The sequence below is a fragment of the Lathamus discolor genome, chromosome 3 (genome assembly GCF_037157495.1).
Source record: "Lathamus discolor isolate bLatDis1 chromosome 3, bLatDis1.hap1, whole genome shotgun sequence".
Classification (NCBI taxonomy): domain Eukaryota; kingdom Metazoa; phylum Chordata; class Aves; order Psittaciformes; family Psittacidae; genus Lathamus; species Lathamus discolor.
In genome coordinates this window covers 131845612-131870667 of record NC_088886.1, presented here as the reverse complement: position 1 = coordinate 131870667, position 25056 = coordinate 131845612, and the positions used below count along the sequence as shown (strand labels likewise).

Sequence of the window (25056 nt, the reverse complement as noted above, 5' to 3'; positions counted from 1 at the left end):
ATATGCGAAGTTCAATTGTCAATAGTCTTTTGGCATAAATAACATTTTGTGCCTTTGAGAAACAGTGCCCATAGATCTTGTAATAAAGCCACCCTTACTACTCAGCTTATGAAATTCAGTGCTGAGAGGCACAGGAATTTCCTGTCAGGAAAATCCTGACACACTGCTCAGGAATCAGATTTCAGTTCTCTCCTTCAATGATTAGACTCTTTAAAGCCTAGCCCAACCCATGAGAAGTTTATGATTTCCTACCAATGAAGCTTGGCTCTAATCAGCAAAGAAATTTTATCACTTCTGAGTGCTGAATACTTTGCAGCAGTCTGGTTAATTCTCCCATTGATTAAAGTGCATGCTTCTAGAAAGGAAATAATTTCCATTAGAAGGTGAAAAAATATTATTATAGCTATAATTCTTGTGGCATAATCTTTCTAAGGAAAAGTCATGCTGTAGCAACAAGGCAACTCCCTTATTGACTTGTCAGTGTTTACAGATTTGGCTCCACCTGTCTACTTCATTTGAACAGATTTTTTTCACATAATTTTATTTGTTTATTCAAATTATAAACCCAGAAATTTCCACCCCATATTTCAGAAAGTTGAATTTCATCTCTCTGGTATGAGGAATGCAGTGGGTACTCTCCAAAATTATAATAAAAAGCATAGAGTCAAACATTTATATATAGAATATATGTGAATAAATAAGGTTATGATTTAAATTCATTTTAAACTAGATCTTTAAGAAAACATGCTCCTTTCGGTCTTTTCCAACTTTTCATGCATCTATTATTTATTGGTATTTTATGGACAAGCAGCATTGAAATATAGTAGATTGCACTTAAGCAAAGTAATTAGTAATTATTCAGTTTTTTTAGCCAGTTAATATATTTCCAGGTAAAAACCATGTTGTCGTGAGTGATAGCACGTATCAAGAACTGACTTTAAATATACTAAAGGCTTACTTACTGGCCCTGAGATGCAAAGTTTGTGTGAATCTCAAAGTTTAATTTAGACATTTAAAAAAGTCTAAAGTACACAGTAAGAGTATCTGATCTTCTCAGAGTCTTTATTGTTTCTCTAAGATATTAATACCATTAGATTAGGATATTACATTTATTTTCAATACAGTCTTTTCTTTATTTCCCCTAAAATTATCAGTAGCAGTCGTTAGTTTGGTGATAGCAACAATGTTCCCTTAATTCAATTTTAACTATATTTTAATGTATTTGGAGAATTTACTGTTTGACAATTTACTTATGTTTTCAATTTTAAATGTTATTGATGAGTAGTGCCCATAAAACCAATATATTTAGTTGTCATTTCTCAGTAAATTATTTCTATACTGTATGTTTGAAAAGCTTAATTTTTCTCATGGAAGAGTACTGTTCTTCAAAACCAAAATATAACCTGAAGTATTAAGCCAGAACTGTCATCAACACAGTAGAGGCAGTCAGACCCTATCCAAAGCTCACAATTACAGACTGAAGTGATCATCTTTTTTCCTCTGTAGCCAATTGCATATTATAGTTTTCTGGATTATTAGAAATCAGATGCGGAACAGAACAGGTTTAGTGTTCTCACTAAAAGACAGTTTGGTTCCACCTTCAGTGCCTCTTCAGAATTTCCTGCCTACCTAGTTCTAGTTATTTTGGAGACCAACGCCAAATCTCCATGGAGTATTCCAAATGACAGGGTTTGGATTTGTTGGGTTTTTTTAAGAAAGCATACAATATGCAGCCTGGAGCATGAAAAGACTGTAATCCTCATGTGAAAATTGTTCATTTAAGAATATTCCAGTGTAGACACCCTTGAGTGGGGCAGAATTATTTCACTGATCCCAAATTGTAGAGAACCCAGAATCAGTTTAGTACATATGCACTGTGCAGTAGTCTTGTGCCTCTATTAAAAGCAAGCTCTGTTTTCCAGTTTCAATTCAGAAATTATTCTGTACATCAAATATTTAATCTTTATGCATATTGGGATATTTTTTCATTTTAAAAAACATCTCTGCATTCACATTTATAGCTATATAATATTTAAGTGCATAATGGGGATCAGTTAAGTATCTTCCTGCAGATAACTCCTACAAAACGTGGGGAGGTGATTCTGGCTTTGGTTCAGATTTGTGCCAAACGCTGTCCCTGCCACCACAAATCAGGGAAGTCAGAGGCAGCAAGATCGATGCTAGCTGCATCATTTCTTCTCCACATGTGAATACAGAAAGTGTTCTGCCTTCGTCATGTCACATCAATATTCTGCTAGGCTAGGAAGAGACATTTTAAAATTCTGTAGATTTACTTTGGAATTATCAATGATTATTTTAAAACTATAGCTCAATTCAAATAGTAATATTAGCCATATTTTTATCCTCCTAATTTTGTATTCTAAGTTTGATTTATTGCACAGCAAGTCCTGAGATAGGCTGCAAGAACTTTTTTTTGGGTATCTGGAATATTAGATATTATGAGAGTACTTGTCTTGCCCTTAGTCAGATATTATTTGTGTTTTAATTTATTTCTAGTCTTCAGTGGATTTTCAGTCCCTTTTGATGAAGTTTCTGAACTCCTATGTCATAAAAGTATAAAGATACAAAATCATCACTGGGCTATTCTTAAATATAGTGAACTTCAAAGCAATGAGATACTGCAAGTTATTAATCTTTGAGGGGTGGGACCACAGAGGAAAAGCAAGAGATAGGACAGACAGACTGATTTTATCTAGGTCGAAGTCCTCACCTGGGTGTGTACAGAAATTACATTACTTGCTATGTGTTTAACCCATTGTCCAGCACCTCATGTCAAGCAAAAGGATGCTTACTAAAAATGCACTTTTCCAGTCACTTTCATTCTAAAGATCTTTAAGAATTAGCGAGTCTGTCTTGCTAATTTGTTTGCTGTGTACTCCTTTTCAGCCTTTAAAATCAGTCTATTAGCCCTCCAGCACCCTAGGAAAATGTCACTTCCAGTTCCCATCTTTCCTGGCACTTGATCAGCCCGGATTTGAAAGCAGATTTTTGTTTGACATCTTTCAGAATAGCACCTGAGGTCTTCTAAAAAGTGGTTTTTTTTTTTTTTCCTCTATTCCATTTTTCTACCATTGATACAAGAAGTTTTGCCTTTGACTATACTGAAGTAGGACTGAGTCCCCTTGGTTTGGTCACTTATTTACAGGAGGTGCTTTTGGACTATCAGGCAGTACCTGAGGCTTAAAGAGTACAGCTAAGAAATTGGATTTCAAGAGCTGAAAGTGATAGAAGGCTGAGAAAAGTACTGCATCTAAAGAAAGTTGGCTAAGCCCCCATCTTTTTATAGATCTGTGTGTAGTTTTATTGCTTCAGTGCAGCACTAGAAGAAACAATTCCTGGTCTCTAAAGTTGCCCTTGAAAGTGACTGATGGAGATTCAGATACTTCTCCACAGTGTAGTGGTTATATTAAGCAAAATCAGTATTAGCCAACTTAATGTGTCTTCATGTTCAGAGGGTTCACACCAGCTTACACGTACTGTTAGGAGTGGACAACTTTTTCTGGATATAGTGGTGAAAATGGTAGAGGTTAAACTCCAGGCCCATACTCACTTGCCTGTCAGTAGAAGCCTGCACTCACACTCAGTTAGTGAGGTTGGTGACTGAGGTTAGCGACCTCTCATCTGCCAGAGGACCTACTTATGTGGCCTCTCTCTTGCTCACTTGTCAAAATCAACTAGTGACCGCTGGTACAGGAGCTATGATGAGCATGTATGTCCAAACCATAGATAGGGAACACACCTTTCTCAGACACAATTGCTTACAAAATCTATGCCTATTTACAGCCTTCAGCAATTTAAAAGCTGGTTAAGTTTCCAGCTAGGTATTTTTTGCTATACACATAGAGTAATGAAGCAGAACTGGATGTTCAATCAGAAGAAAGACAAGACCGCTGCAAGAACAACTTCCAAGCAGTAAAAATTGAAAGACATTTCTGGTTTGACAGAAGCCTTTCCAGTTCACAAAATGCTTGGTTGCTACCCAAGGTTAATCCTTTGTTGCTGTTCTGTGTATACAGAAACTTTTTCCAAAGTTCTCATTTCCAGTTTTTCTTCAAGATGCCCAAACAGGGCAAATCTATTCTGCTTCATGCCTTTAAAAGTAGACCAGAAACAAACTTGACCCCATATTTTCAAAATCTAAATGTGAGTTCCTCTTCCTCACCATCTTATTCACTGCTGTGTCCTATGATGTCCCTTTTTCGTCTGTTGTTTTTTTTAATCATTATCCAGGTAATGAATTAAGACTTTCATGCTACAGAAACTGATTCTGCAGCTGAACAAACTCCTAAGTAAACTCCCTTTGATATGGTTGCATGAAAAGGGCTGTCGTTTATGAGGAATCCAGATGCCCCATTCCTCTTGAGGATACCTAATTCACATGTTTGAAAAGGGAAGGACAGTTTTCTTACAAAAGCAAGGTTTTAGCTCTTTTGTTTTCTTTATACAGTCAACAAAGTAGCAAAAGTAAAATTGTTTCCTTACATTTTACTAACTAAGACTGCCAAACCTTATAAAGCCAAATTGCACATGACAATGGCATATGAAATTACTAATGTGTGATTGTTATTAAGTGTTAAATTCAGATGCAAAGCTGTAGTTCATTAACTTTTATAATTAATTCAATTTCTTTCATTGACCCTAGCTTTCAATGACTGGATGAAAGCTTGCACTTATGATAAAAAAAATATATAAATACCAAAATAGAATAAAACAATTCAGAAAAAAATAAGATAAATCGGTGGAAGTTTGTGGAAAAATGATGGGTCAGCCTCACCTCAGCATACGTTTCATATCTATGCAAGAAGAGTAGATTAAATTCTCCCAGGGGAACCTTTATTGACTTCAGACAGTCCATGCAGTGAATGAATGTATTGCAAAGATTAGAATAGAGAGAATATTTTAAGCTAATTTGCCTGTTTGGATGGTACTACCTTCTTCTATAGAAGTCAGCAGAAGATTTGTCTTTGACCTCAGAGCACAAATTGGCACTGAAAGCCCTTCGCTACTTTTTCCAGGCACAAAATATTAACCTCTGTATCCTGGCCAAACTCCAAAGTGGGTGATTACATTCTGCTGCTCTAATTTTTCCCTTCAGGCTCAACTAGATCTACCAGCATTGCCTGATGTGTAGGGTTACTGCAAACAATCCAGTCTCTTTTGCAAGGTTATTGTTGACTTTTTCTTCCATGCTTCCTAATTTGTCTGCTTTGCCTTATCAGTTGTAGCTTGTTTGAAGGTCAGAATTGTTTGGATCTGGATCACAGCTTTTATTAAATTGAGGGACCATGAATATGTGCAGTGCTACAGTGATAACATCTTTATATCACTTTTACTCTCATATCATACACATAGTGTAGCCTGGCTATAAAAGGAAATGAAATGCATTTTTTTGCCCAAGCACTGTCACAGTTATATTTTTGTCAGATATCACATCATACTGGTCTTGAAAGCCAAAAATCAAAAATACAGCCCCAAATTATGGGGCATTACAAGTGGGTTTAAAAATCAATTGCCAATTCAAATATAAATTAACACATTCCTTAACTTTATGTGCCATTAAAGCAATAATTTATTACACTTTAAAGAGATTATGATATCTATGACTTTAAGATCTTACAATTTTTAGAAGTTTGCACGTTGTTGCTAGCAGTATTCATTTAATTCATACTTAGTAGTGATCTGAGACATTAATTTTATTCTTAGAAAAAATATTCACTACAAAAGTTAAGCAGATCTGGTCTTACTTTTGATTTCCCTTTGGCTCTATGAGGTTGTAACACCTGCACTCTGCACAGTTGCTTATTGAGTAATTTATGCTAGTTAGAAATATCAGCACTGGAATCACTTGATATAAGCACTTCTATCTAAAACGAAGGATGCAGTCAGTGCTCCTTCCCCCAGCACTGTCTCAAATAAAACAGCAATACGTACAGTCTGGTGGATTTCCCATATGGAGAAGTCACTCAGATTCTAGCTCTGGGGATGTGAATTGAGTGCTTAGTCCCAGTACCACAGGGTTAAGTGAAACACTATCACAGTAATTTATTATTAAGAGAAATGGTGATGGCTTAGATTAAGAAGATTTGTCTGTCTCTTCTAATTAAGGTTAAGTTCTTAAGAAGCTTTACTACCCTTTGAAGCTACAGAGACTAAAATTAGGACTCTAGTTCTGTTTAAAATGTCACTAGGTTGGTCCGTAATCATATGGTGATTGCAGCAAGGGATCATTCTTCCAGTGTTGTGATTCCTTGTTTGGAAGCTAGTGAGCCAAGACAAGACCCCCTAAATCAAAGTTTGAGTAGTCTATTAATCAGCAACAAATTGGTCCTGCAGAATTTTATAATGTTCTTGCAGTGACCCATTGAAGACTGCATAATGAACAGGAAGCTGGCAAAGAAACCAGCTGTAAGACACTGTAGTTTCTATTGCAGACAAAGAGCAAATGGTAGCAGTAAGTAAGTGAGCTGTGTACAAAGGGTGAAGAAATGGTTAGGGGGGGAGATCCATTTCAGGCTGTAAATTAACTCATTTTACAGTGGTGTTTATAATCCTATATGTGACAATAGCTTCCTAGGCTCTTGTGTCCTCACTTGGTGGCCAGACAGTCCATCAATCTAGACAATATCAAAACCTCAAAGCAATAGATGGATTGCTTCCAGCTTTTCTCATTATGCCTCTATTTACACAGCATACAATGAAACTATGGAGCTCACTGTTACAGTATAGTAACAGCAAAAGAGTAAACTAAATTCAAAAGTTTTTAGCAAATTTTAAGCTTGGATTCAGTTTTCCTTACAGATGCGTAGACCTAGAGCAGCTCTGCCTAGAGTAGTAAATTATGAAAATGTGAAATTGGTGAAATGGAAAAATCAGATCCATTTATGAAGAACAAAACCTTCTTTGACAATACTGAGTATGGTAACACATTTGGAGGAAAAGAAGCCTTGATACTTCAACTCACAAGTCAGTTTCTAGTTGGCTGGGATTAGGAAAATACTTTTCTGGTAGGTAAGACATTAAATTATGATTCACTACAGAATGCCTTTCTCTAAATTATCGGATGCTGCATTGCACTCAGACAAAACAGGGAGTGTGTGCACCAACATTCTTCTGAAGTATGCCAGATCTTATGCACCTGTCAGAAAGGACAGTGTGCAGGGAGCCACTAAACTCCTATTCAGCAGCTCACAACAATCTTTTAATTTGGTTTAGTGAAATAAAGCAAGTTTATATGTGTATTGGTATGGATGAATTGCAAGTCCTGAGTCACAGGTATCTGACCAAGAAAATTTCTCATCAATGAATTCAGTAAGAGTCTACAAGCTTTTACTGATCAATCTGCTGAGCAATGAATGAAACTCAATTGCTCTGTTGGACTGTGTTTACAAACCTTCCAGGTTACAGTGCATCTTTTGCTTTGCAGTTCTTTTTCTCTTAGGTTAACTCTGTCATGTTTTTATAGTCAAGAGCATTCAATTAAATCAATGCATTTTAAATTAAAGCAGCAAAATCAATGCCCTACTATTCACATAACCACTCAGAAAGTCTGAACAGCACGTATTCACCGAGGATCTCCCAAGTAGAATCTGTTTGTCCCAAATAATCTTGTGATTGGTCTCAAATGAGGAATAAAAGGGCTCCAGAAGATTACGGGGAGTCACTTAGTTCAGACCCCTTTATTTACTCTTATTCAGATTAAGATGGGGGTGAATGATACTTACCTTTAGTGAACAAAGAAGGTGGTTCACAAAACATTGTGAGAGAAGGATACAGTTGTGACCAGTCTACTTTAGTGTGTCCGAAATCTGGTTTCTGTTGCAGCAGGCATGAGCAGTTCCTGTGTGACACTGGCAGAGGTCCTGTGGGCAAAAGGAAGCCCTCTGGAGGAAGAAGAAATATGGGCACTCTTGTACCTGGCCACAGAGCAGCTTTTGGAGGACCTTCACAAAGGTGAGGTGAAAACTATCTTCTTATACTTTTTACTGCTGGAAATTCATTCTTGAGTTCTTTTAGCTTTGCAGGGTGGGGGGAGAGACAAAAAGCACTAATGGCAGTATTAGCATATTGATAATAAAAATGAGAAATCTTTCAGTGCTGCCGCCATTATGTGCAGACCACTCTGCCTGCATGAGAGATCTTCATAGCATTTTTTTTTCAAATTGCACATCAGATATTAATTCATCTACAACTATACACAGTGGAACAGAACAGAAGAGTCCGTCCTAAAGTCTGAGAAACATACACTCACAGAAAGTGCAGTGCCAGCTAGAATCATGTAATTCATGTTCCAGCAGAGAACAGGCAAATCCACATGGTTCCTCGTTCAGCTAGTAAGATACTTTCATCCTTGATAATAATGACTTATCATAGTAGCTAGGCAAGTCTTCATGATGAATGCTTGCCAAGCAGGCCAGCTGTACAAGAAAGCACAGCTGAGCAATCTGTCAAATTTTGAGAACTGTTTATGACAATGGGTATTCCTTCTGAGGGGAGAATGAATGAGATGTGTTTTTACCTCATAGAATCATAGAATAGTTAGGGTTGGAAAGGACCTCAAGATCATCTAGTTCCAACCCCCCTGCCATAGGCAGGGACACCTCACACTAAACCATCCCACCCAAGGCTTCATCCAACCTGGCCTTGAACACTGCCAGGGATGGAGCACTCACAACCCCCCTGGGCAATCGATTCCGGTGCCTCACCACCCTAACAGGAAAGAATTTCCTCCTTATATCCTTATATCATGAGTATGTAGAACCAAAATACAAAATACTGAAAACAAGTAATGTGTAACTTCTGCTATAGCTGGAGGGGTGAACTTTTATTATCTAGTTTTTAATGGACTGGAACACTGTAGGAGGTTGGCTATACCATCAGTTCTCTATTAGCTAGTCTAACAAGAGGGTAGAACATCACAGACAAGACAGGCACCAGGAATGTGCAAAGGAGTGCAGCACAGATATACCCACCTGGATAGATTCAGCCCAGGTCCATTGCAGCTTACTAATTCTGTCCCAGACTCTAAGCTGACACTATGCGCTCCTGATTTCTTGTTCAAAAAACAAAATGAAACAAAAATCTAAAAAAAAACAAAACAAAACAAACAGAAAGACTTTTTGGATATCTGTTGAATTCAGATGATCAGCCTATGTTATGTTCCCTATGCTGCACCAGATAAATTTAGGATATTATGATCGGAAGATGGAGAGTAAGCCAAGAGGAAGTAGCTGTGTAGAACCAAGCTGGTCTATAGGTTAAGCACATGACTGTTCAAGCGTGTTTAGAGAGCTCAAGTCCAGAAGTGATGCCAAGTTGGACTCATTCTGAAGCTGAATCCCCAGTGCTACAGTTTCTTGGAGGGCAGCAAAGGTAAACTGCCTCTGCATAGCATCATCCCAGTTGACTAAGACATATCACTGGCTCCACATCTCTTAATTACAGCTATACTGCTTCTGGAATCAGGCTTTTCTCTGGGCTAGTACTACCACATTTGCGCTGCACTGTGCTTGAATCTTGCTAAACCTGGTGAGGGTCAACACTTGCTATAGTAGTACTTCCAGTGTGAGCACTAACTGGTTAGACAGGTATGCTCACTCCTTGGCTGGACAGCAGTACAGAAGGCTGGGTAATCCCCATCAATGCTAAAGTACAAGCTGGCTACCTGTTTCTAAAACAGACAAATTTCCCAGCACATGCTATTTGCATTTGCATACAATATTACAGCAAATGAGGAAGAAGCAAAATAGAAGGTTAGCTGACGTTTGTAAGACCTTTAGTTTTCTAAAGAAGTAAATGCCACAATTGTTGCAAATACCAGCAGTCCATAAGTCTTGAATCTCTGGGTCCTCTGGCTATATAAACGCCCTGGGTTTGTGTGTATATGAGTTCCCAGATTAACATTTTATCCATTTTTACCATCCATTTTCCTGGTACAGAGGGCCCTATCCCACATTACCCAAACAAGGCAAGCAGGGAAGGTCTGGGCAACCAGAGTCAGATGGCCCAGTGATCACCAGGCAAGTCTACAGTGACAAGGCAAGCCTGAGGTTCTTTTGGGAAGTTAGTCATGTGTCAGGATCAAAGAGGTCCACAGTCAGGCGAGCCATAACTGTGGCTAAGCTGGACACAGGCACACCTTCACCATACCTCAGGCCTGGGCATGGTAGCTGAGCCTGGGACTATGGGCAGAGGATGCAGCTAGTTCCCAGGTGAGGCTGGTCAGGGCCATTAAGGCCTATTAGTGTCCTCAGGACCTTGTCAAGTTTAGGAGTCTGCATTTATCATTTGAAAGCACATTTGTTTGAAATATCCCCTCTTTTAAGAGATCTGACATGCAGACAGAAAGACTGAATGTGAATAATGCTAACATATCATGGCAGTTCTACTAGACCGCTAGAATCTAGTCTTAGTTTTAGTTTGGTTAGCTTTCATATCTGCATTCTGGTAAAAAAAAAAATCCCAAACTTTAGGTTAGTTGAAAATTGTGTTTCCACTCTACAAGAAGTTTCATAGGTTAAGGCACTGGGACTTGGGAAGCTACCTTGGCTTCTGTTGACTGATGTGGTGTAGTCATCAAAGCTGGACTCTGCATCAGTTTCTTCATCTCTACAATAGGAATAAAGATACTGAATCCTGACACTGACTTTCAGGCAAAGTAACTTGGCTTTGCTGGACACTATGCACTGAAAAAGAGGTTACTAAAATGCAGAACTGACTCACTAAGGAGCTCACAGAGCAAAAATATATCACCACAGAGATTTGTACTGTGGTCATGCAACTTAATGGAAGCTAACTTAAGGTCTTTGCAAATGCCAGTTCAAAGTACCCATGCTTTATTGGAAGGAGTGTTCTACTCCTCAGATACTCTCTTGTGCTTTGCATAAAAAGATCTACCAAAAATGTCAGTATCTCTAGAATCTGCACATGGTATGTATTTGTGCCTGTCCTTAGGCTTCAGAAATCCATTGAAATCAATATGTTTGTATGTGTGAAATGATGTGAGAGAGAAATAAAGTCTTTAACCATCACTGAATTCCACCTGACGAAATGAGCCAGGCATAAATGAGCATGATTCCACTGACTTCTTGGTACATCTCCATGAAACTTCATTGATAGGTTTGGCTATGCAGGTGAGACACCAGCAACATAATGTTATGAGCACAGTAAATGTAACACAAAAAACTCCATTATTTTCTTCAACATTTTTTCAGACCCTGCCATCTGTGTGATTTGTCCATGGTCAGTACTACTGTCTGCTGAAGGAAATCTGTCCTTCCAAAACAATGCATCTCAGACAGAAGCTGTACCTTTCAGTGCACCAGAATTGCTCCAAAGACAAAGTAAAAACCAGCACATTGGACTAACAAAGGTAAGGTATATTAGAAAATAAATCTTGATAGTACCTCGTGAAGACAAGCTTGCAGGTTTTAATGCAGTATACCAGGTATCTATTGTAAAATTGCGTTTCTGATAACACAAATCAGGCTACAGTAAAAAAGATTTAGATGTGTCCTGCAGCTTGCCATTAGATAGCATGCATGTCATCATCAGAATTAATTTTGAACATCAGTCCTCAAGATCTACGCAAATCTATTATATGTAAAGGCCCACAGAAAGGAAGAATATTTCTATGAACATGATGCTTGACCAGATATGGTAATTGTAATTACAGAGAGTGGAAGCACTCCCAGGAAGTCAGAAATATGTTCAGCTTTGTTAACAATTTACTTTTCTTCTCCCTGCCAAATAAGTCTCTCTTTCAAGACAGTAAAATACAACACTCAGGTACGTATAAGTTTTACAAACCACTAGGACTGCATAACTGTATACTTCCCTCAGGCAGAACACAGTAGTTTCAGACTCCCATGTAACTGATCACTTTGACACTATGCAGAAACGTAAAGCTTTGGAATAGATGAACATGAGTGCTAGTCAGCTCCACAGGTAGGAGAGAGCTTTAATGACCAAAGAGATTGCTTCAAAACTAAAAAAGGAGTTAAAATTTCTTTTCCTACTCATGGCATCATTGGATAAAGGGAAGCCTGTCTCAACCCCTCAAGCTGAACAATACTCACTGCATGCTGCCTAGTCTGTAAACCGAATCACTACTGTACTTTCATATGCTTCCTCTAGTCTAGCTTTGTTTTTTTTTTTAACATTTCTTTGGCTTCTGCCATTGGTGACCAAAGACACAAAAGGTGGTCTCTCTAGTACAATGCTTTTCTGTGTTTAATGTTGACTTCATAAAGGGTTTCCTTTTCTGTTTTAACAGATGTTGGTGTATTCCTTAGGAATGACCCTCTATTGGTCAGCAGACTACCAGGTTCCTCCAAACCAGGCCAGTAACACATTTTTGTTTTAGAATAGAATCATAGAATGGTTTGGGTTGGAAAGGACCTTAAGATCATGCATTTCCAACCCCCCTGCCATGGGCAAGGGCACCACACACTAAACCATGTCACCCAAGGCTCCATCCAACCTGGCCTTGAACACTGCCAGGGCTGGAGCATTCACAAATTCCTTGGGTAGCCTGTTCCAGTGCCTCACCACCATCACAGTAAAGAACTTTTTCCTTGTATCTAACCTGAACTTCCCCTGTTGAATTTTGAACTTTTATTCTGTTTTATATTAGTAGGTTCAAAGATTGAGAGGCATAATCTGAAATCTCAGAGGGAGGGGCTTTATGTTTTGGACCACTAGAAAAAAATTGGAAATCCTATGTTAACGTCCAGACTTCACCAAAAATACTAGTTAATCCAAGTCAGAAATTTGGTTGAGCCTCATCTTTACTTTCCTTTTTTTTTTCTTTTTCTTCGAGAAACAGAATTGTTCCAAATAAGATTAATTGTGCCTTGCTGTTAAGAGTGAAGATTATTTATTCCAAGGCTGTAATAAGGAGCAGACTCTCCAGTGAAGTGGTTGAGTCACTGTCCCATGAGATATTTAAAAGATGTGTAGATGTGACACTTAGGGACATGTTTTAGTGGTGGATTTGCAGCACAAGGGCTACAGCTGGACTTGATGGTTTAGAGGTCTTTTCCAATCTAAATCATTCTATGATTCTAAAAAGGAAGGGCTAAAAGAAAAACATCATGTCCACATGATTGTGGTGCTGTGCACATTTATGTGCCTTTTCAAAGAATGGGATGCTAAATAAACTGAATAACTGTCCTTATTTCTGTGCAAGTTCTACCAGCATCTCTGCTAGCTGAAATTTTGCATTTCTTTTTACCCAGAATTCTTTCAAAGAATTGTAGCACACATTTTGCTTCATTTCTGTGTCCACGCCTTTGACTGCATGGTTTTTATTTGAAAAGCACAAACTTTTAGTAGATCTAACCTCCCTTTCATGGGTATACATGGTCTAAGAGAAAAAGCTCTAAAAGCTAAATGACTCTAAAATTTAAGTATCTGGTCTCTATGGTAACAGTTTTGGCTGGTATAACTCCTCACCTTTTTAAAGCTAATGCTGTCACATATCTTACTTGCATGAATCTTTCAAGATTCACAGTCTAATTAGCAAAGCTGTGGAGAAATTGAGCTGTTGTCTGTCATCAGGAAGCCCCTATATGGCCTGATGACTTTCCTTGTCGATGCCAGTTCCCTCTGGATCCCATTAGTGGCTCCATTTAGCGTGTTATGCTGCCTGTCTGGAATTTTCCCAAAATCTAAAGGAATTCACTGCCAATTTCTCACCCAGTTCTCACCCAGAGTAAAAGGTTTGCAGAAATCCCTTGCTGCAGTTTACAGAGGATTTCAGACCACTGGGAAATGTCATTTAACAGTACCTGTATTTTGACTCAGTCCCTCCAGCTGAGTGACCAACTACACATGCTCTTGCTGACACTGTGTGAAGATCTGCCACACAAAAGACTTTCTCCTGAGTCAATTCTGGAAGCATGTGAGGCACATCAGAAAGAAGCTGCTTTCTTACCAGCCAATATCTATATAAAGAAAATGGTCCAGTTTGCTGTGGGAAGTGTCAGTGAGGTAGGTACTACTCTCATATGTAATCTTTTCTTTGGTGAGAGAGGAGAGCAGCATCATGGTGAGCAATTGCCTGAAATTAATGCTTGTATGAATTCAGGAAGTTAGATTTGCTTTTAGACCTCTAAGCAGGAAATTGTGTGGCCATGTGTACAAGCAAATGAAGCAATGAAGCTATCTCTCACACCATTCTTACACTCCTGGGAAACCACACAAATCCAGTTTGTACCTTCATTTCTTTTGTTAATATCGAAGCAATCATAACCTTTACAGAGCCTTCATATTGGCCAATTGTCTTTACACAAGAGGAAAGATTTTTCCATTGCCCCTCTGATTTCAGTCTTTGAGAAATTTGAAGAAATTACATTTACATCATATTGAGAATTCAATTCATCATTCTTGAGTGGAACTGAACACCTGCTGTTCAATCAAGCCTGACCATGTGAAGTCTTTAATAAGTGAGCACCTGAGTCTTTTTCAAGATTTGAAATATCAACTAAGAATTTTTGTTGACAAGCTGAATGAAACTGGAAGGAAATACACTGCAGGGTTGTGGAGTTTTTTTCCCTGTTTTCAACGACTATTCATTAATATTCTGAGATGACCTTTTCCCTTGCACTCCTTATTACTCTATTTCCGAGTGTAAGAGAGAGTGTCCCCTCTTAAACACAACTTGCATGAGAGCAAAAAGCCATCAAAACTCAATCCTGCTTTGTGTTAATCTGAGAAGATGAAGTTGTTTATACCAACACAATCAGCAGCCTCTGACAAGCAGAGGACAAGGATCACTTCAATATGAGAGTCCGAAGTCCACATATCATATGACATTGACTTGCAGTACTACTGTCTTTTAGGTAGAGCAGGTAGTCAACGAAGACAGCACAGCCTCTCAGCTTAACAGAAGTCATGTGATAAGGAAAAGGCTGCATGAGAAAATATCGGACAGCTCACCACTGTACTCCCAGATGAATTTTCACCAAGGTAAAAAAAGACTTACAATCTGAACTGTGTAATAAGGATACAGCCAGCCTTTTCTGAGTCTTTCCCAAGCTAGGTGACTTGTTTAATTTCATGCTGTGGTGATTACAAGTAGTGTTGGATAGGATATTTATTGCTTTACATATAAATGACTTCATAAGGGAAAGACTCTGAGGCAAGTCAGCAAGGTTTCTGTTCCTTATTTCCACAAAGGACAGTAGTCTGAGGCCTGTGAAGCAATGATAACGAATCAGCTTGCACAGATTCAACTCTTAAAGCACATTGCATAAAACCTGTGCATATGAAAAAGCCTGATTTCAAAACTGCTTTTTATAGGGAGTATGCTTTTATATTTGCATACTCCAGTGTATTTCTGAAGGTAAAGAGTGGGATTCTGTGAAGTTATCCTCTTGCCATTAAAGAATATATATTCATCCTTCCTGATTGATTAGTCAAGCAAAGATTTGTGGATTCTGTTTTATTTTAGTTTTGGTTTTGTATTCAGAGATGTTTTATAAATTCACGCATGGATTGCTGGAGTGATTTCAAGACACAAGGCCAAATCCTGCTCACTATATAAGTTAACCAGCATATACTAATTTCACATTTCATTTGACTAAAGATTTGACTCAAGATTTTATTATCCCACAGACTAATTCTCTAGCTGTAACTAAATGTGAGCTTCAGGTTCAGATAGTTAATTTCTTCTAGTCTCTATATTGTACTGTTCACTTCAACAAAAGTCTCTAATTCTGGGGGAAAGGGAAGGTTGGACAAAGCTATGTGGGCATTTTTTTTGGATGTGCTCAATATTAGGCATATGAACAATCCAATTCCTATTTAGCAAATCACATATATGTTCCATTAAGTCCAGCTAGAATTAAACATGTGCTTAAATACCTGCAAAACATTTCTGTCTATTAGGTATTACTGGTCATAAGAAAATGACATTCTTTTGAAAACATACAGATAAACCACGCTTCAAAGCACATTGGCTCACTCATTCAGAAACTGAGTTTATAGATTCACACTTGCATAAGCTGGTAAAAACTCTGCTACTGCCAAAAGGGATGTTCCCATCTTCAACCCCCTATCAGTTTCAAATTCCTGCCATTTCCCTTCTACTGGTTCTCATGATTATGTATCTGGGGTGATCTCCGTGTTTTCTAGGGATTCAGGTTATGTGGCTTACACTGAAAGACTTCAATGAATCAGGATGTTGATTACATTGAGAATGTGTGAGCTGCACATCTCAAGGCAGCATTCCATTTCTTTCTTTGTATTTAATTAAAAATTATAACCTTCAGAGGTTCTGGAAAAGGACAAGAGACAATGCAACCAAAGTAAAGTTAAGGTGCAACAAAAACATGTACTTCCTAATGACTTAGAATGACTCCTTAATGGAATTTCTGCAGCCAACACTGCTAGTGGCTTGTCTCTGGGCACTCTCCATCCCTCACACAGAAAGAACATAGCTGAAGGTTTTGGGTCTCAGAATGTAAGAAAGGAGAACTTTGCAGGTTATTTGCACTTTGCAACCTTTCCACATAACATGTAGAATAGAATTAATATGTTAGATTTGTTTTATTCAGAATGTTTTAGGAGAACTATAAGAACTATTTTGGGTCAGAATAAGATTATGAAGGTTGTAGAATGAAGTTACCGAGCTTTCCTTGGTCTTTGAGGAGTTGAAGTCAGTGTTAGAAGACAGCAGACATGGACTACATAAAAATTAGTCAAGCCAAATGTTATTTACATTATCATGCAGATACAATGATTTATAATTAAAGTATGTGATTCACCGTATTTCTTTTCTGTTTCCAGACAAAGGGTCCAGATTAATGAATTACAGTCAATCAACAGAAGATTACAAACAACTCTCTGTGGACTACAGTGACTCTAATAGTATTTCTGAAAGTACATCTTTGATACTGTCTAACCGAGGACATAGGAGAGGTAAGATTTTCCTGAAAGATTATGTTTATGAATTACATACTCATCTCTTTTGTCCCCTGAAATGTAAGAATACCCATGTAAGAGTACCCATGTAAGAGCAAAAAGTTCATGTTGCCAAATGCCATCAGCATCGCCTAACAAACCAAGCTTTCATGCCAGCTCCCCATCTCAGAAACATGCACATTTCTGTTCTCTGTTCCACAGTTACACACTCTCCCTCCTGTTTTCAGGGTTTTTTTTTCCATCCTGCCTGGGGCACTTCTCCTGAGCTTCCAGTCCCAGGAAGCTGTACTTTGGAGTTTACATCCTCGCTCTGTGAGCCTCCATAGGTAGGCTCCATAAGTACTAGGCCCTCCTGTGGCATGCATTTAAGTGTGTTCTGTAAGCATGTGTGGTTTTTATCCCAGAAATTTCCTCCCTATAATCCTAACATCCACTGTTTCAGTTATGATGCAACAAGGTACGCACACCGACTGGTTAGTTCATTGATGTCATAAATGACAGAAAACTGATGAGTAGTCCTTGCTTTTTCTCACAGGGAAGCATTAATTTGGGTTTATGATATCCAGCTGCCGATTGTCATGAGATTTGTAGGAACATATTACTCACACTCTTCCAAATGTGAAAAGTTTAAAATTTACTAGGCAAAAATTAAAGGCATAGAACATGATCTCAAGGCACAAATTTCCCTAAGAAAGACAGCAAAAAGCCCTGGGTACCTATTGCATTATCACAAGCCTGCCAAGAGATGATTCACAGAGAGAAAACAAATACTTCCTGGGAAACAAAGCAAAAACCCAAACAAAACACAAATCACAGCATGTAACAGCCTCTCAGCCCCAAGCCTTTAGTGCCAAGGATGAGGAAGGTAAGGCTACTCGTACAACTGCTGTTGATACTCCTTAAAGGCACTTTTCTGAAGCTCCAGAATTGCTTTCAATATCAGCAGCAATAAAACCCTGAAATTGCAGCTGCTCCCTATGTGACGCATACGTGTCAGTCACAGACCTAGTGGCACACAGTGAAGGTAAGCCCAGGAGCCTTTTTTGTAAGTCCTTTTTTAAAAAAATAAGGACATAAACTTGACAAAGGCTCATTCTAGTGAATTTGTGCATGTCTCAGTCTTCACTGATACACTGGTAGCTGTTTGTAGTCAGGATTTTGTAAGAAAAAACTAAATTACATGAGAAAACAACATGAGAACTTGTTTGCTGCAAACATTCTTTCATGAGATAATGTATTAGAAAAATGCATTCTTCTCTGAAAAAAGATATTACCACCTCGTAGAGCACCATTATCAAGAGAGATCAACATTATTATATTAATCATCTGCAGGACCAGCGTCTTTGAGGGCCGCATGTTATGTAACATCAGGGATGTGTTGCATTTGTGATCAAAGCATAGCAGTCCGGTCACTGAAACTAGTCACCTTGTCTCAGTGCCATGACAACTGAGACAGAAAAACTAAGGGGAATTTCATGTGCTTATCAAAATATATTTACACAATTATGTGAAACTTATAGTGTAAGTAGAGAACTTTGCAAAGCTTTCTCATTAAAAAGCGCATAGTTTCAAAACACAGGACTGAATCTTAACTTTGGTAACTAGCCCTGCGTATTTGGCTTATCTCAAATTTCACATTTTGACACTCCCATTTGTGGCTAGAAAACCATTTTATGCATATTTTATCAATGTGCAGATTTTCTGTTTTTAAAAATTGCAATTGCTGGTTGGTATACTAAAATTCAATGTCATGTTTTCATGTTGGAATTCAGAGTGAGGTCTCAGGGAGTAGTTAATGGATATTTTATCTGGAGAAAAAGCTGACCTGTATGAGTGCTTCCACGTAGCTCATCTTACCACCACTGCTTATGTAATAGTTTGATATGCAGTTCTTCAAATAAGATTAATGAAATGGTCCAAGTGAAGAAAAATTTAACCTTCCCACCCTTCCCTACAGGGTTTAAACCACTTCTGCTGCTCTAAGAGATGTTCACAGAACTTGCATAACCTTTTCTGGTGCTACCTCTAAATTTCCACTTTCATCTATTTGGACAGAGCAATGCCTATCCTTTCTGTAGCAGCAGAGATGACTGAAGGTGAAAATTATACAAAACTTACTTGCTAATAACTCAGAAGTCATCCTATATCCCTGCCAGATTTTTATGCTGTAAAACCATTCACAATGTATTAAATGTAGCAAATAACTGTTGGAATATTTCTAAACAGTTTTCATGTCACAGCCTACTCTGATTAAGCCAGAGAAATTTCATGGTTTCCCCCACCCCTCCTTCCCAATTTTATGCCTGGAAATAGAAGAACAAAGAATACTAAGGGTAATTTCTGAACAGCAAAAGCTCTCCATACATATGGAAATAACAGCCATTGTACCTACACAGCTGTTTTCCAAATTACGTTCACATGAAGAGTTATGAAGAGGAAGTAACAATAGCTAGAGAACTGGGAATACTGCTGGTGTAGTATTCACTTAACCTTATCAAATAGCCATTTGTCATGCCCAAGTGAGGACACGAGAGGAGGTAGCCAGTCTAAATTCCTTTCTTGTTATTGTCCCAAGGTCTGATGCCGAGTGCTGGTTCAATTGCTTCAATTGTGAAATTTCCTTTGTTTATTTCAGGGAGAGTTCCACAGACACACAGGTCATGGGACCCCACCCTTAGTGGGTCAAGGACACAAAGTAGCTACAAGCTCTTCATAAACAGGTAATCAGAACTCATGTTCCTGAAAGATGGATGCTGTTTTATTGACAAGTGAAACAGCAGCTAATAAGGCAATGCCATTATCAGAAAATGCCTGATTGCCATCTAAACCCGTTTTGATAATAGATACTTTTTACACAGAATTAAAGTGCACCTAGGCTCAGTTTGGCTCCAAGTGAAACAGACCGGACGCTCTAGTGAAATAGAGCTTGGGCCCTGATCAATCCATGCTAAACAAGCACACTGAAGTTTTCTACCATTACTCTTTACCACTGTGTCCTGCCAGCTGTTACTGGCCTCCCAAAACAGCTCCCCTAGCATGTCTCTGGCATAATTAGACAGGTAAGGAGCAATAGCTCACTGTGCCTGAAACAACTGTGAAGCAGCTCCACAGATAGTGTGGAAAGGAAAAACATGTTGAGAAGGTGCGAAGAGGCATTGCTTTAACTGGCAAGGTGTTCTGCAGAGTCCATATTTGTCTACATTCAGCTTTTGGATCTGGTCTTGACTTGCTGTCACATTAGCAGAGGCCTGATGTATTCTGGAGTGGTTATGATAGACCATATATATGATCCATAATTGTCAGTGGTTTATTTGCATTTCCATCTCAGTTCTTAAATTGATTTGCCTCACTTTTGCCAGCCATATCCAGGCCTGCCCCACCACTTTACTGAAGAGTTTCAAGTAACCCAGGGACACAACCAGTAAAGAACTTGGCTCTGTCACAAGGATTAGCCTCATTTCAGCCACAGCCTATACAGCAGCCCTGTAGACACAGGCAAGGAAAGCTGAGAATTGTACAGCTGATACTAACTCATTTTCAAAAGACGGGGAAACACCACTGCTGCCAAACAAGAGTTTTCTAAACAGGGTGTTAGCATAGTGAAGCTGTAATCATGGCTGTTTCCAAATGAAGAAGAGATATAAGTACTGTTAGCCTGTAGGCACCACAAAGACCAGAATCCCATAGTTAAGCACCATGTAATCCCTACAGACATCCCATTTAAATTGAGTTCTTGACCCAGTTAAACAGGAGTTTCTTCTTTTAACCGTGGCATGAGTAATTCAGGCCCACAGGAAATGCTTTATTTAGATCAACTCCCAATTAAATGTACCCCAGGTAAACAGCTGAACTTCCTGGTAAATCAGCCACAATAATCTGTGTGATGTGAGATACCCACGTACACCTCTGAACCTGCAATAAAGAAAGAACTACAAGCAGGATGCAGGATAGTGCCAGTTTTTGTGAAGAAAGAAGTCTCTGTCTACCTGTCTAACTACACACAAAAAAATACATATATGTGTAGACAGACATCTATATATGCATTACACACCTGGGAATGCTATCAGTAACAGAAGATTTATTTACTGAATATTTTGGAGCAAATGCAATGCTTCTGACTACCAACCTGAGTATCGTCCCCATATCCTTGATCTAAAATCATGCTGCCAAGAAAATGTTCCCCTCCTCTGCTGAAAGATGAACTCTTTTCTCCAAATTTCCAGCAAGCCGTTTACCATAGAATTTCAGGGACTCTAAACCTCACTTTTGGTTGTAAGCATCTGCAAGGCCCTATTGTAAGAACCACAACAACAGTGGAGTTTAATTAGTTTGATTTCCCATACAGAAGGACAACCAAAACAAAACTTAATGATGGGTTTACTATCTATAAAGCTTACTAATATCATAATTCTATAAGCCATCCAACTGATATAGTTTACATCTCATAAAGTTAAGCTTGAAGTACACACAGGACTCTGGCCTATCTATAAAGAAGGCACAAATGTCAAGTCTCGTATCTCCCACCTTGCAGGACTAATAACAGAAAGTGTTTTCCACAGGAAAACAAAATCTTCTTAATACAGTGTCTTGGGTTTTGAGCTGACAGTATTTTCATACCCCCAAAAATCACTTCAGGTAATTTTTTAGGCATATTTCTTAGTTAAATGTTGATCTGAAAGAGATTGTGTAGATAGAAACAAAAATATATACACAACTTTATAACAGAGGAATTTAAACTAGGATAGGATAGGATAGGATAGGATAGGATAGGATAGGATAGGATAGGATAGGATAGGATAGGGTAGGATAGTTCAATTGGAAGAGAACTGTGATGAGTTCAACTTCGTGACTATCTCTGTGCTGACCAAAAGCTAAAGCATGTTATTAAGTGCAATGTCCTAACGCCTCTTAGACAACTGACGAGCTTGGGGCAGTGATCACCCCTCTAGGAAGACTGTTACAGTGTTTGGCCACTCTCTCAGTAAAGAAATGCTTTCAAATATGATGTCTGAACCTTCCCTGACACAGCTTTGAACCATTCCCACATGTCCTGTCACTGGATACCAGGGAGAAGAGATCGAGATCAGCAACTACTTCAGTAACTTTACTAAAAACATATTGAAAACTCCATGAATAGTTCCCTGAAGCAACTCTACAACATGCAAAAGAAAAGGATAAAATTTCGGAATAACAAAAAATGTGTGACCTTGGCATTTGTTTAAAATGTAATTAACAAAAACCTACCTCAACAAAAGCTTTCCTGCTATACCACATAATCAATCTTTCCTCATTGATAAGAGTATATATTATACTTCAAGTTTATTCTAAGCATACATGTTTCTGCTCACATGGAAAACACCATTACTGTATGTATGAGAAGTATAGTGTAAAGACAGCTTTCTGATCTGAGATTTCACACATCTTTGTCTTAATTAAATAGAAAATTCCCTCAGTTCCCTTAGACATTAATTTATTCTAATGAATTAGTATTAAGATAATTTAGTTTCCATTCCTGGAAAACTCTGAATAATGCAATAACTAATGTTATGATTTTGGGAAGCTTTTTTTGCTCCAGAAAATAAGAAATTAAGAATTTACTTCATCCTGCAGAATTCACAGAAAGACAAGGGGCTAAATTCTTTGCCTGTTGGCTTCAGCAGAATGAAACCAGGTAAATCTGACTCACCAAATGACCAAAAAAAAAAAAAAAAAAAAAAAGCAGCAGATTTTAGATGTATTTATAAAGGGTATCAGAAACATAATCTCAGTTGATATTTTTTCTTTTTTTTCTGTAATGAAGCATTTAACAGCTTGTAACTGACAACGCCCTGGATTTCATAATATTCTTGCAGTCAATGCACCTTAAGCTCTTTGTTCTCAAGTCTGTGTTGTTTTGATTGCATGCTATATATATCGCTCACTACGACATTTCTTTTGAAGATCGGTCAGCGCTGTAGAAGAAATCCCTGCTGGAATTCAGAAGAACAGCAGACAGAACCTGCTAAGTTTAGGTTCCACCTTCTCTGTGTCTACAAAGGACTACACAGCAGCTGCTACATCACAGAAGTGTTTGTTCCACAGGAAGGAAAAGGTGACTAATGAAAAACTTATAAGCTGATTAAAAATGTAAATATCACTAAAGAGAAACTTCTTATCCAGTTGTATTTGCCAGTGACCTGCATGAGTCATATCATTAGATGAGTATCCTAAATTGACAAACTCCAAATTAGGCATGATGCAGTCCTGGTAACTCAGAACTGAAGGCAGTGAAAGCTCTTGTCTGTAAAGACTAAGCAAAAGCTTATAATCAAACCCTCTCTGACCTACATGTGTGATTTCTGCAAGCATCAAGCACCATATGGTCTGTTTTCATTAACCACTTTGACAGGAGCTTCAGTACAGCAAAAAAAATTACAGAGACATGAACCCAAACACCTGCTGGTCAACAGTGTGCAAAGATCTTAAATTGCTTTTATAGTATATGCCTGGACAGAAAGCATAGGCTAGCAGAGAACTATAGCCAAACCAATAGTTCACCTAAGGGTCTATTCCTAGTTGCTAATTTGTTGTAGGACTCTGCTAAATGGAAAGGATAATGTTGGTTTTGGCAGTTTGGTCACAAAAATCAATAATTGAATCAGAAAACTCCACAATGCTGCTACCATGGAGCTTTCTGGACAGTTTTCAGGCTGGTGAGTCCTTTAACCTATTCCCAGTTCACCAGCTCCAGACTGACCAGTGGCAGAACTTTGATCAAGAGTTTCAGTCAGATACATTGGGAAATTATCTTTTCATAAATAAATTCTGTTTTAAACTTTGCGAATATGATTTTTGCTGGGATAATAATAGAGTTCCTCAGGCATCCAGTAACAGTTGCAACAAAGTGCTAGACCCTAATTATATGTGATACAAAATTGCATTGTCTTGGTAGATGATACTAATATTATGAAACTAACCATATATTTTCTCAAACAAAAATAAGAAAAAGGGAGATCTAAATGGTCAAGGTACTAAGTCATGGAGAATGGTTGGAAGGATCCACATCTTGCCACTTGCAGACATTCATTTTTTTCTGTCTGCTTGAAGGGTATAAATGCATAGATGAGTATGAAAAAAAAACCCAATAAGCAAAATTCCTTGAGGTGGATGCTCACTAAGAGAAAGCTCACTAAGTGCTGTTAAAGTCTGCGGAAGTTAAAGAATACAGTGTCTGCTAATATATCAGTCAATCTTTATTACAAGGAAGAAAGTAGCTCTTTGTTCCAGTCTGGTTCCCTATGGAAGCTAGGCTTATGAAAATCACAGCAGCATGTACGTTTCTATGTACATGTCTGTGACTGTCCTTGCAGTAACTTGGGAATCAAATGACAAAAAGTCTCAGAAGAAATTAAGTTTCTGTAGGTGTCATGAAAATAGGTGCCTTGCATAGGAAATGGATCTTGGTTAAGTGCCTTTACAGAAGAAAAGGCTTCAGCATGACCTTACACCTATTTAGACCCCAGAGAGCCCATACAGGAGAGACTCCAAACAGAGAGAAGTCTTCAGTCAGCATTTCCATCTTACTAGACACTGAAGTCAATTAGCTACAACATACAGACAAACAGAAATGGGTTTCATTGGTACTGGTGCTTGGGATCTTCATTATGTTAAGGAATCATTTATTAAATTTCTAAATTGCCTCCTTACAGTTTTCAGGTCCAGAATTTGTTATTTTGTCTAGTGAACCACCAGTGACCTTACAGCTGCCTGGATCAATTGTGGTAAGTATGAACATTAAGAATTTAGAACTAACCTGGTGATCCTTTAGTTGGGGCTTTTTGTAAGTTACATATGAGTCCCAACTCAGTATTCTTGTGCTCCTCCCAAACCAAGTGAGGGTTCCTGCAGAGGTATTGAAACTTGAAAGCAGGTCATTTAGTTTTCAGTGCTATGTATTTTTTTCTGTTGGTGTGAAATAGCTTTATTTCTCCTTCTCAGCAAGGGTGCTTACTTTAACACAAGAATTTTCGAGATTAAGATTATACATTGTGTATTAAGATTATACATTGTATAGGTACAATGTGACATCTAGTGCCAACGTATGGGACTCCTTGAATTTGCAGGCACATCCTC

The 25056-nt window shown here is 38.2% G+C and overlaps 1 protein-coding gene across 1 annotated transcript in view; it reads left to right on the top strand.

Annotated features, from left to right (window-relative positions):
* The first annotated feature begins 7847 nt into the window (after positions 1-7847).
* The window catches only part of FRMPD2 (FERM and PDZ domain containing 2), a 69188-nt gene continuing 51979 nt past the window's right edge, over positions 7848-25056 (top strand). The window contains exons 1-9 of the mRNA XM_065670689.1: positions 7848-7971; positions 11232-11389; positions 12293-12358; positions 13825-14010; positions 14862-14988; positions 16810-16941; positions 19580-19664; positions 22885-23035; positions 24633-24704. Of these exons, the coding sequence (XP_065526761.1) occupies positions 7848-7971; positions 11232-11389; positions 12293-12358; positions 13825-14010; positions 14862-14988; positions 16810-16941; positions 19580-19664; positions 22885-23035; positions 24633-24704 (1101 nt within the window). The remainder of the gene's footprint in view (positions 7972-11231; positions 11390-12292; positions 12359-13824; positions 14011-14861; positions 14989-16809; positions 16942-19579; positions 19665-22884; positions 23036-24632; positions 24705-25056) is intronic.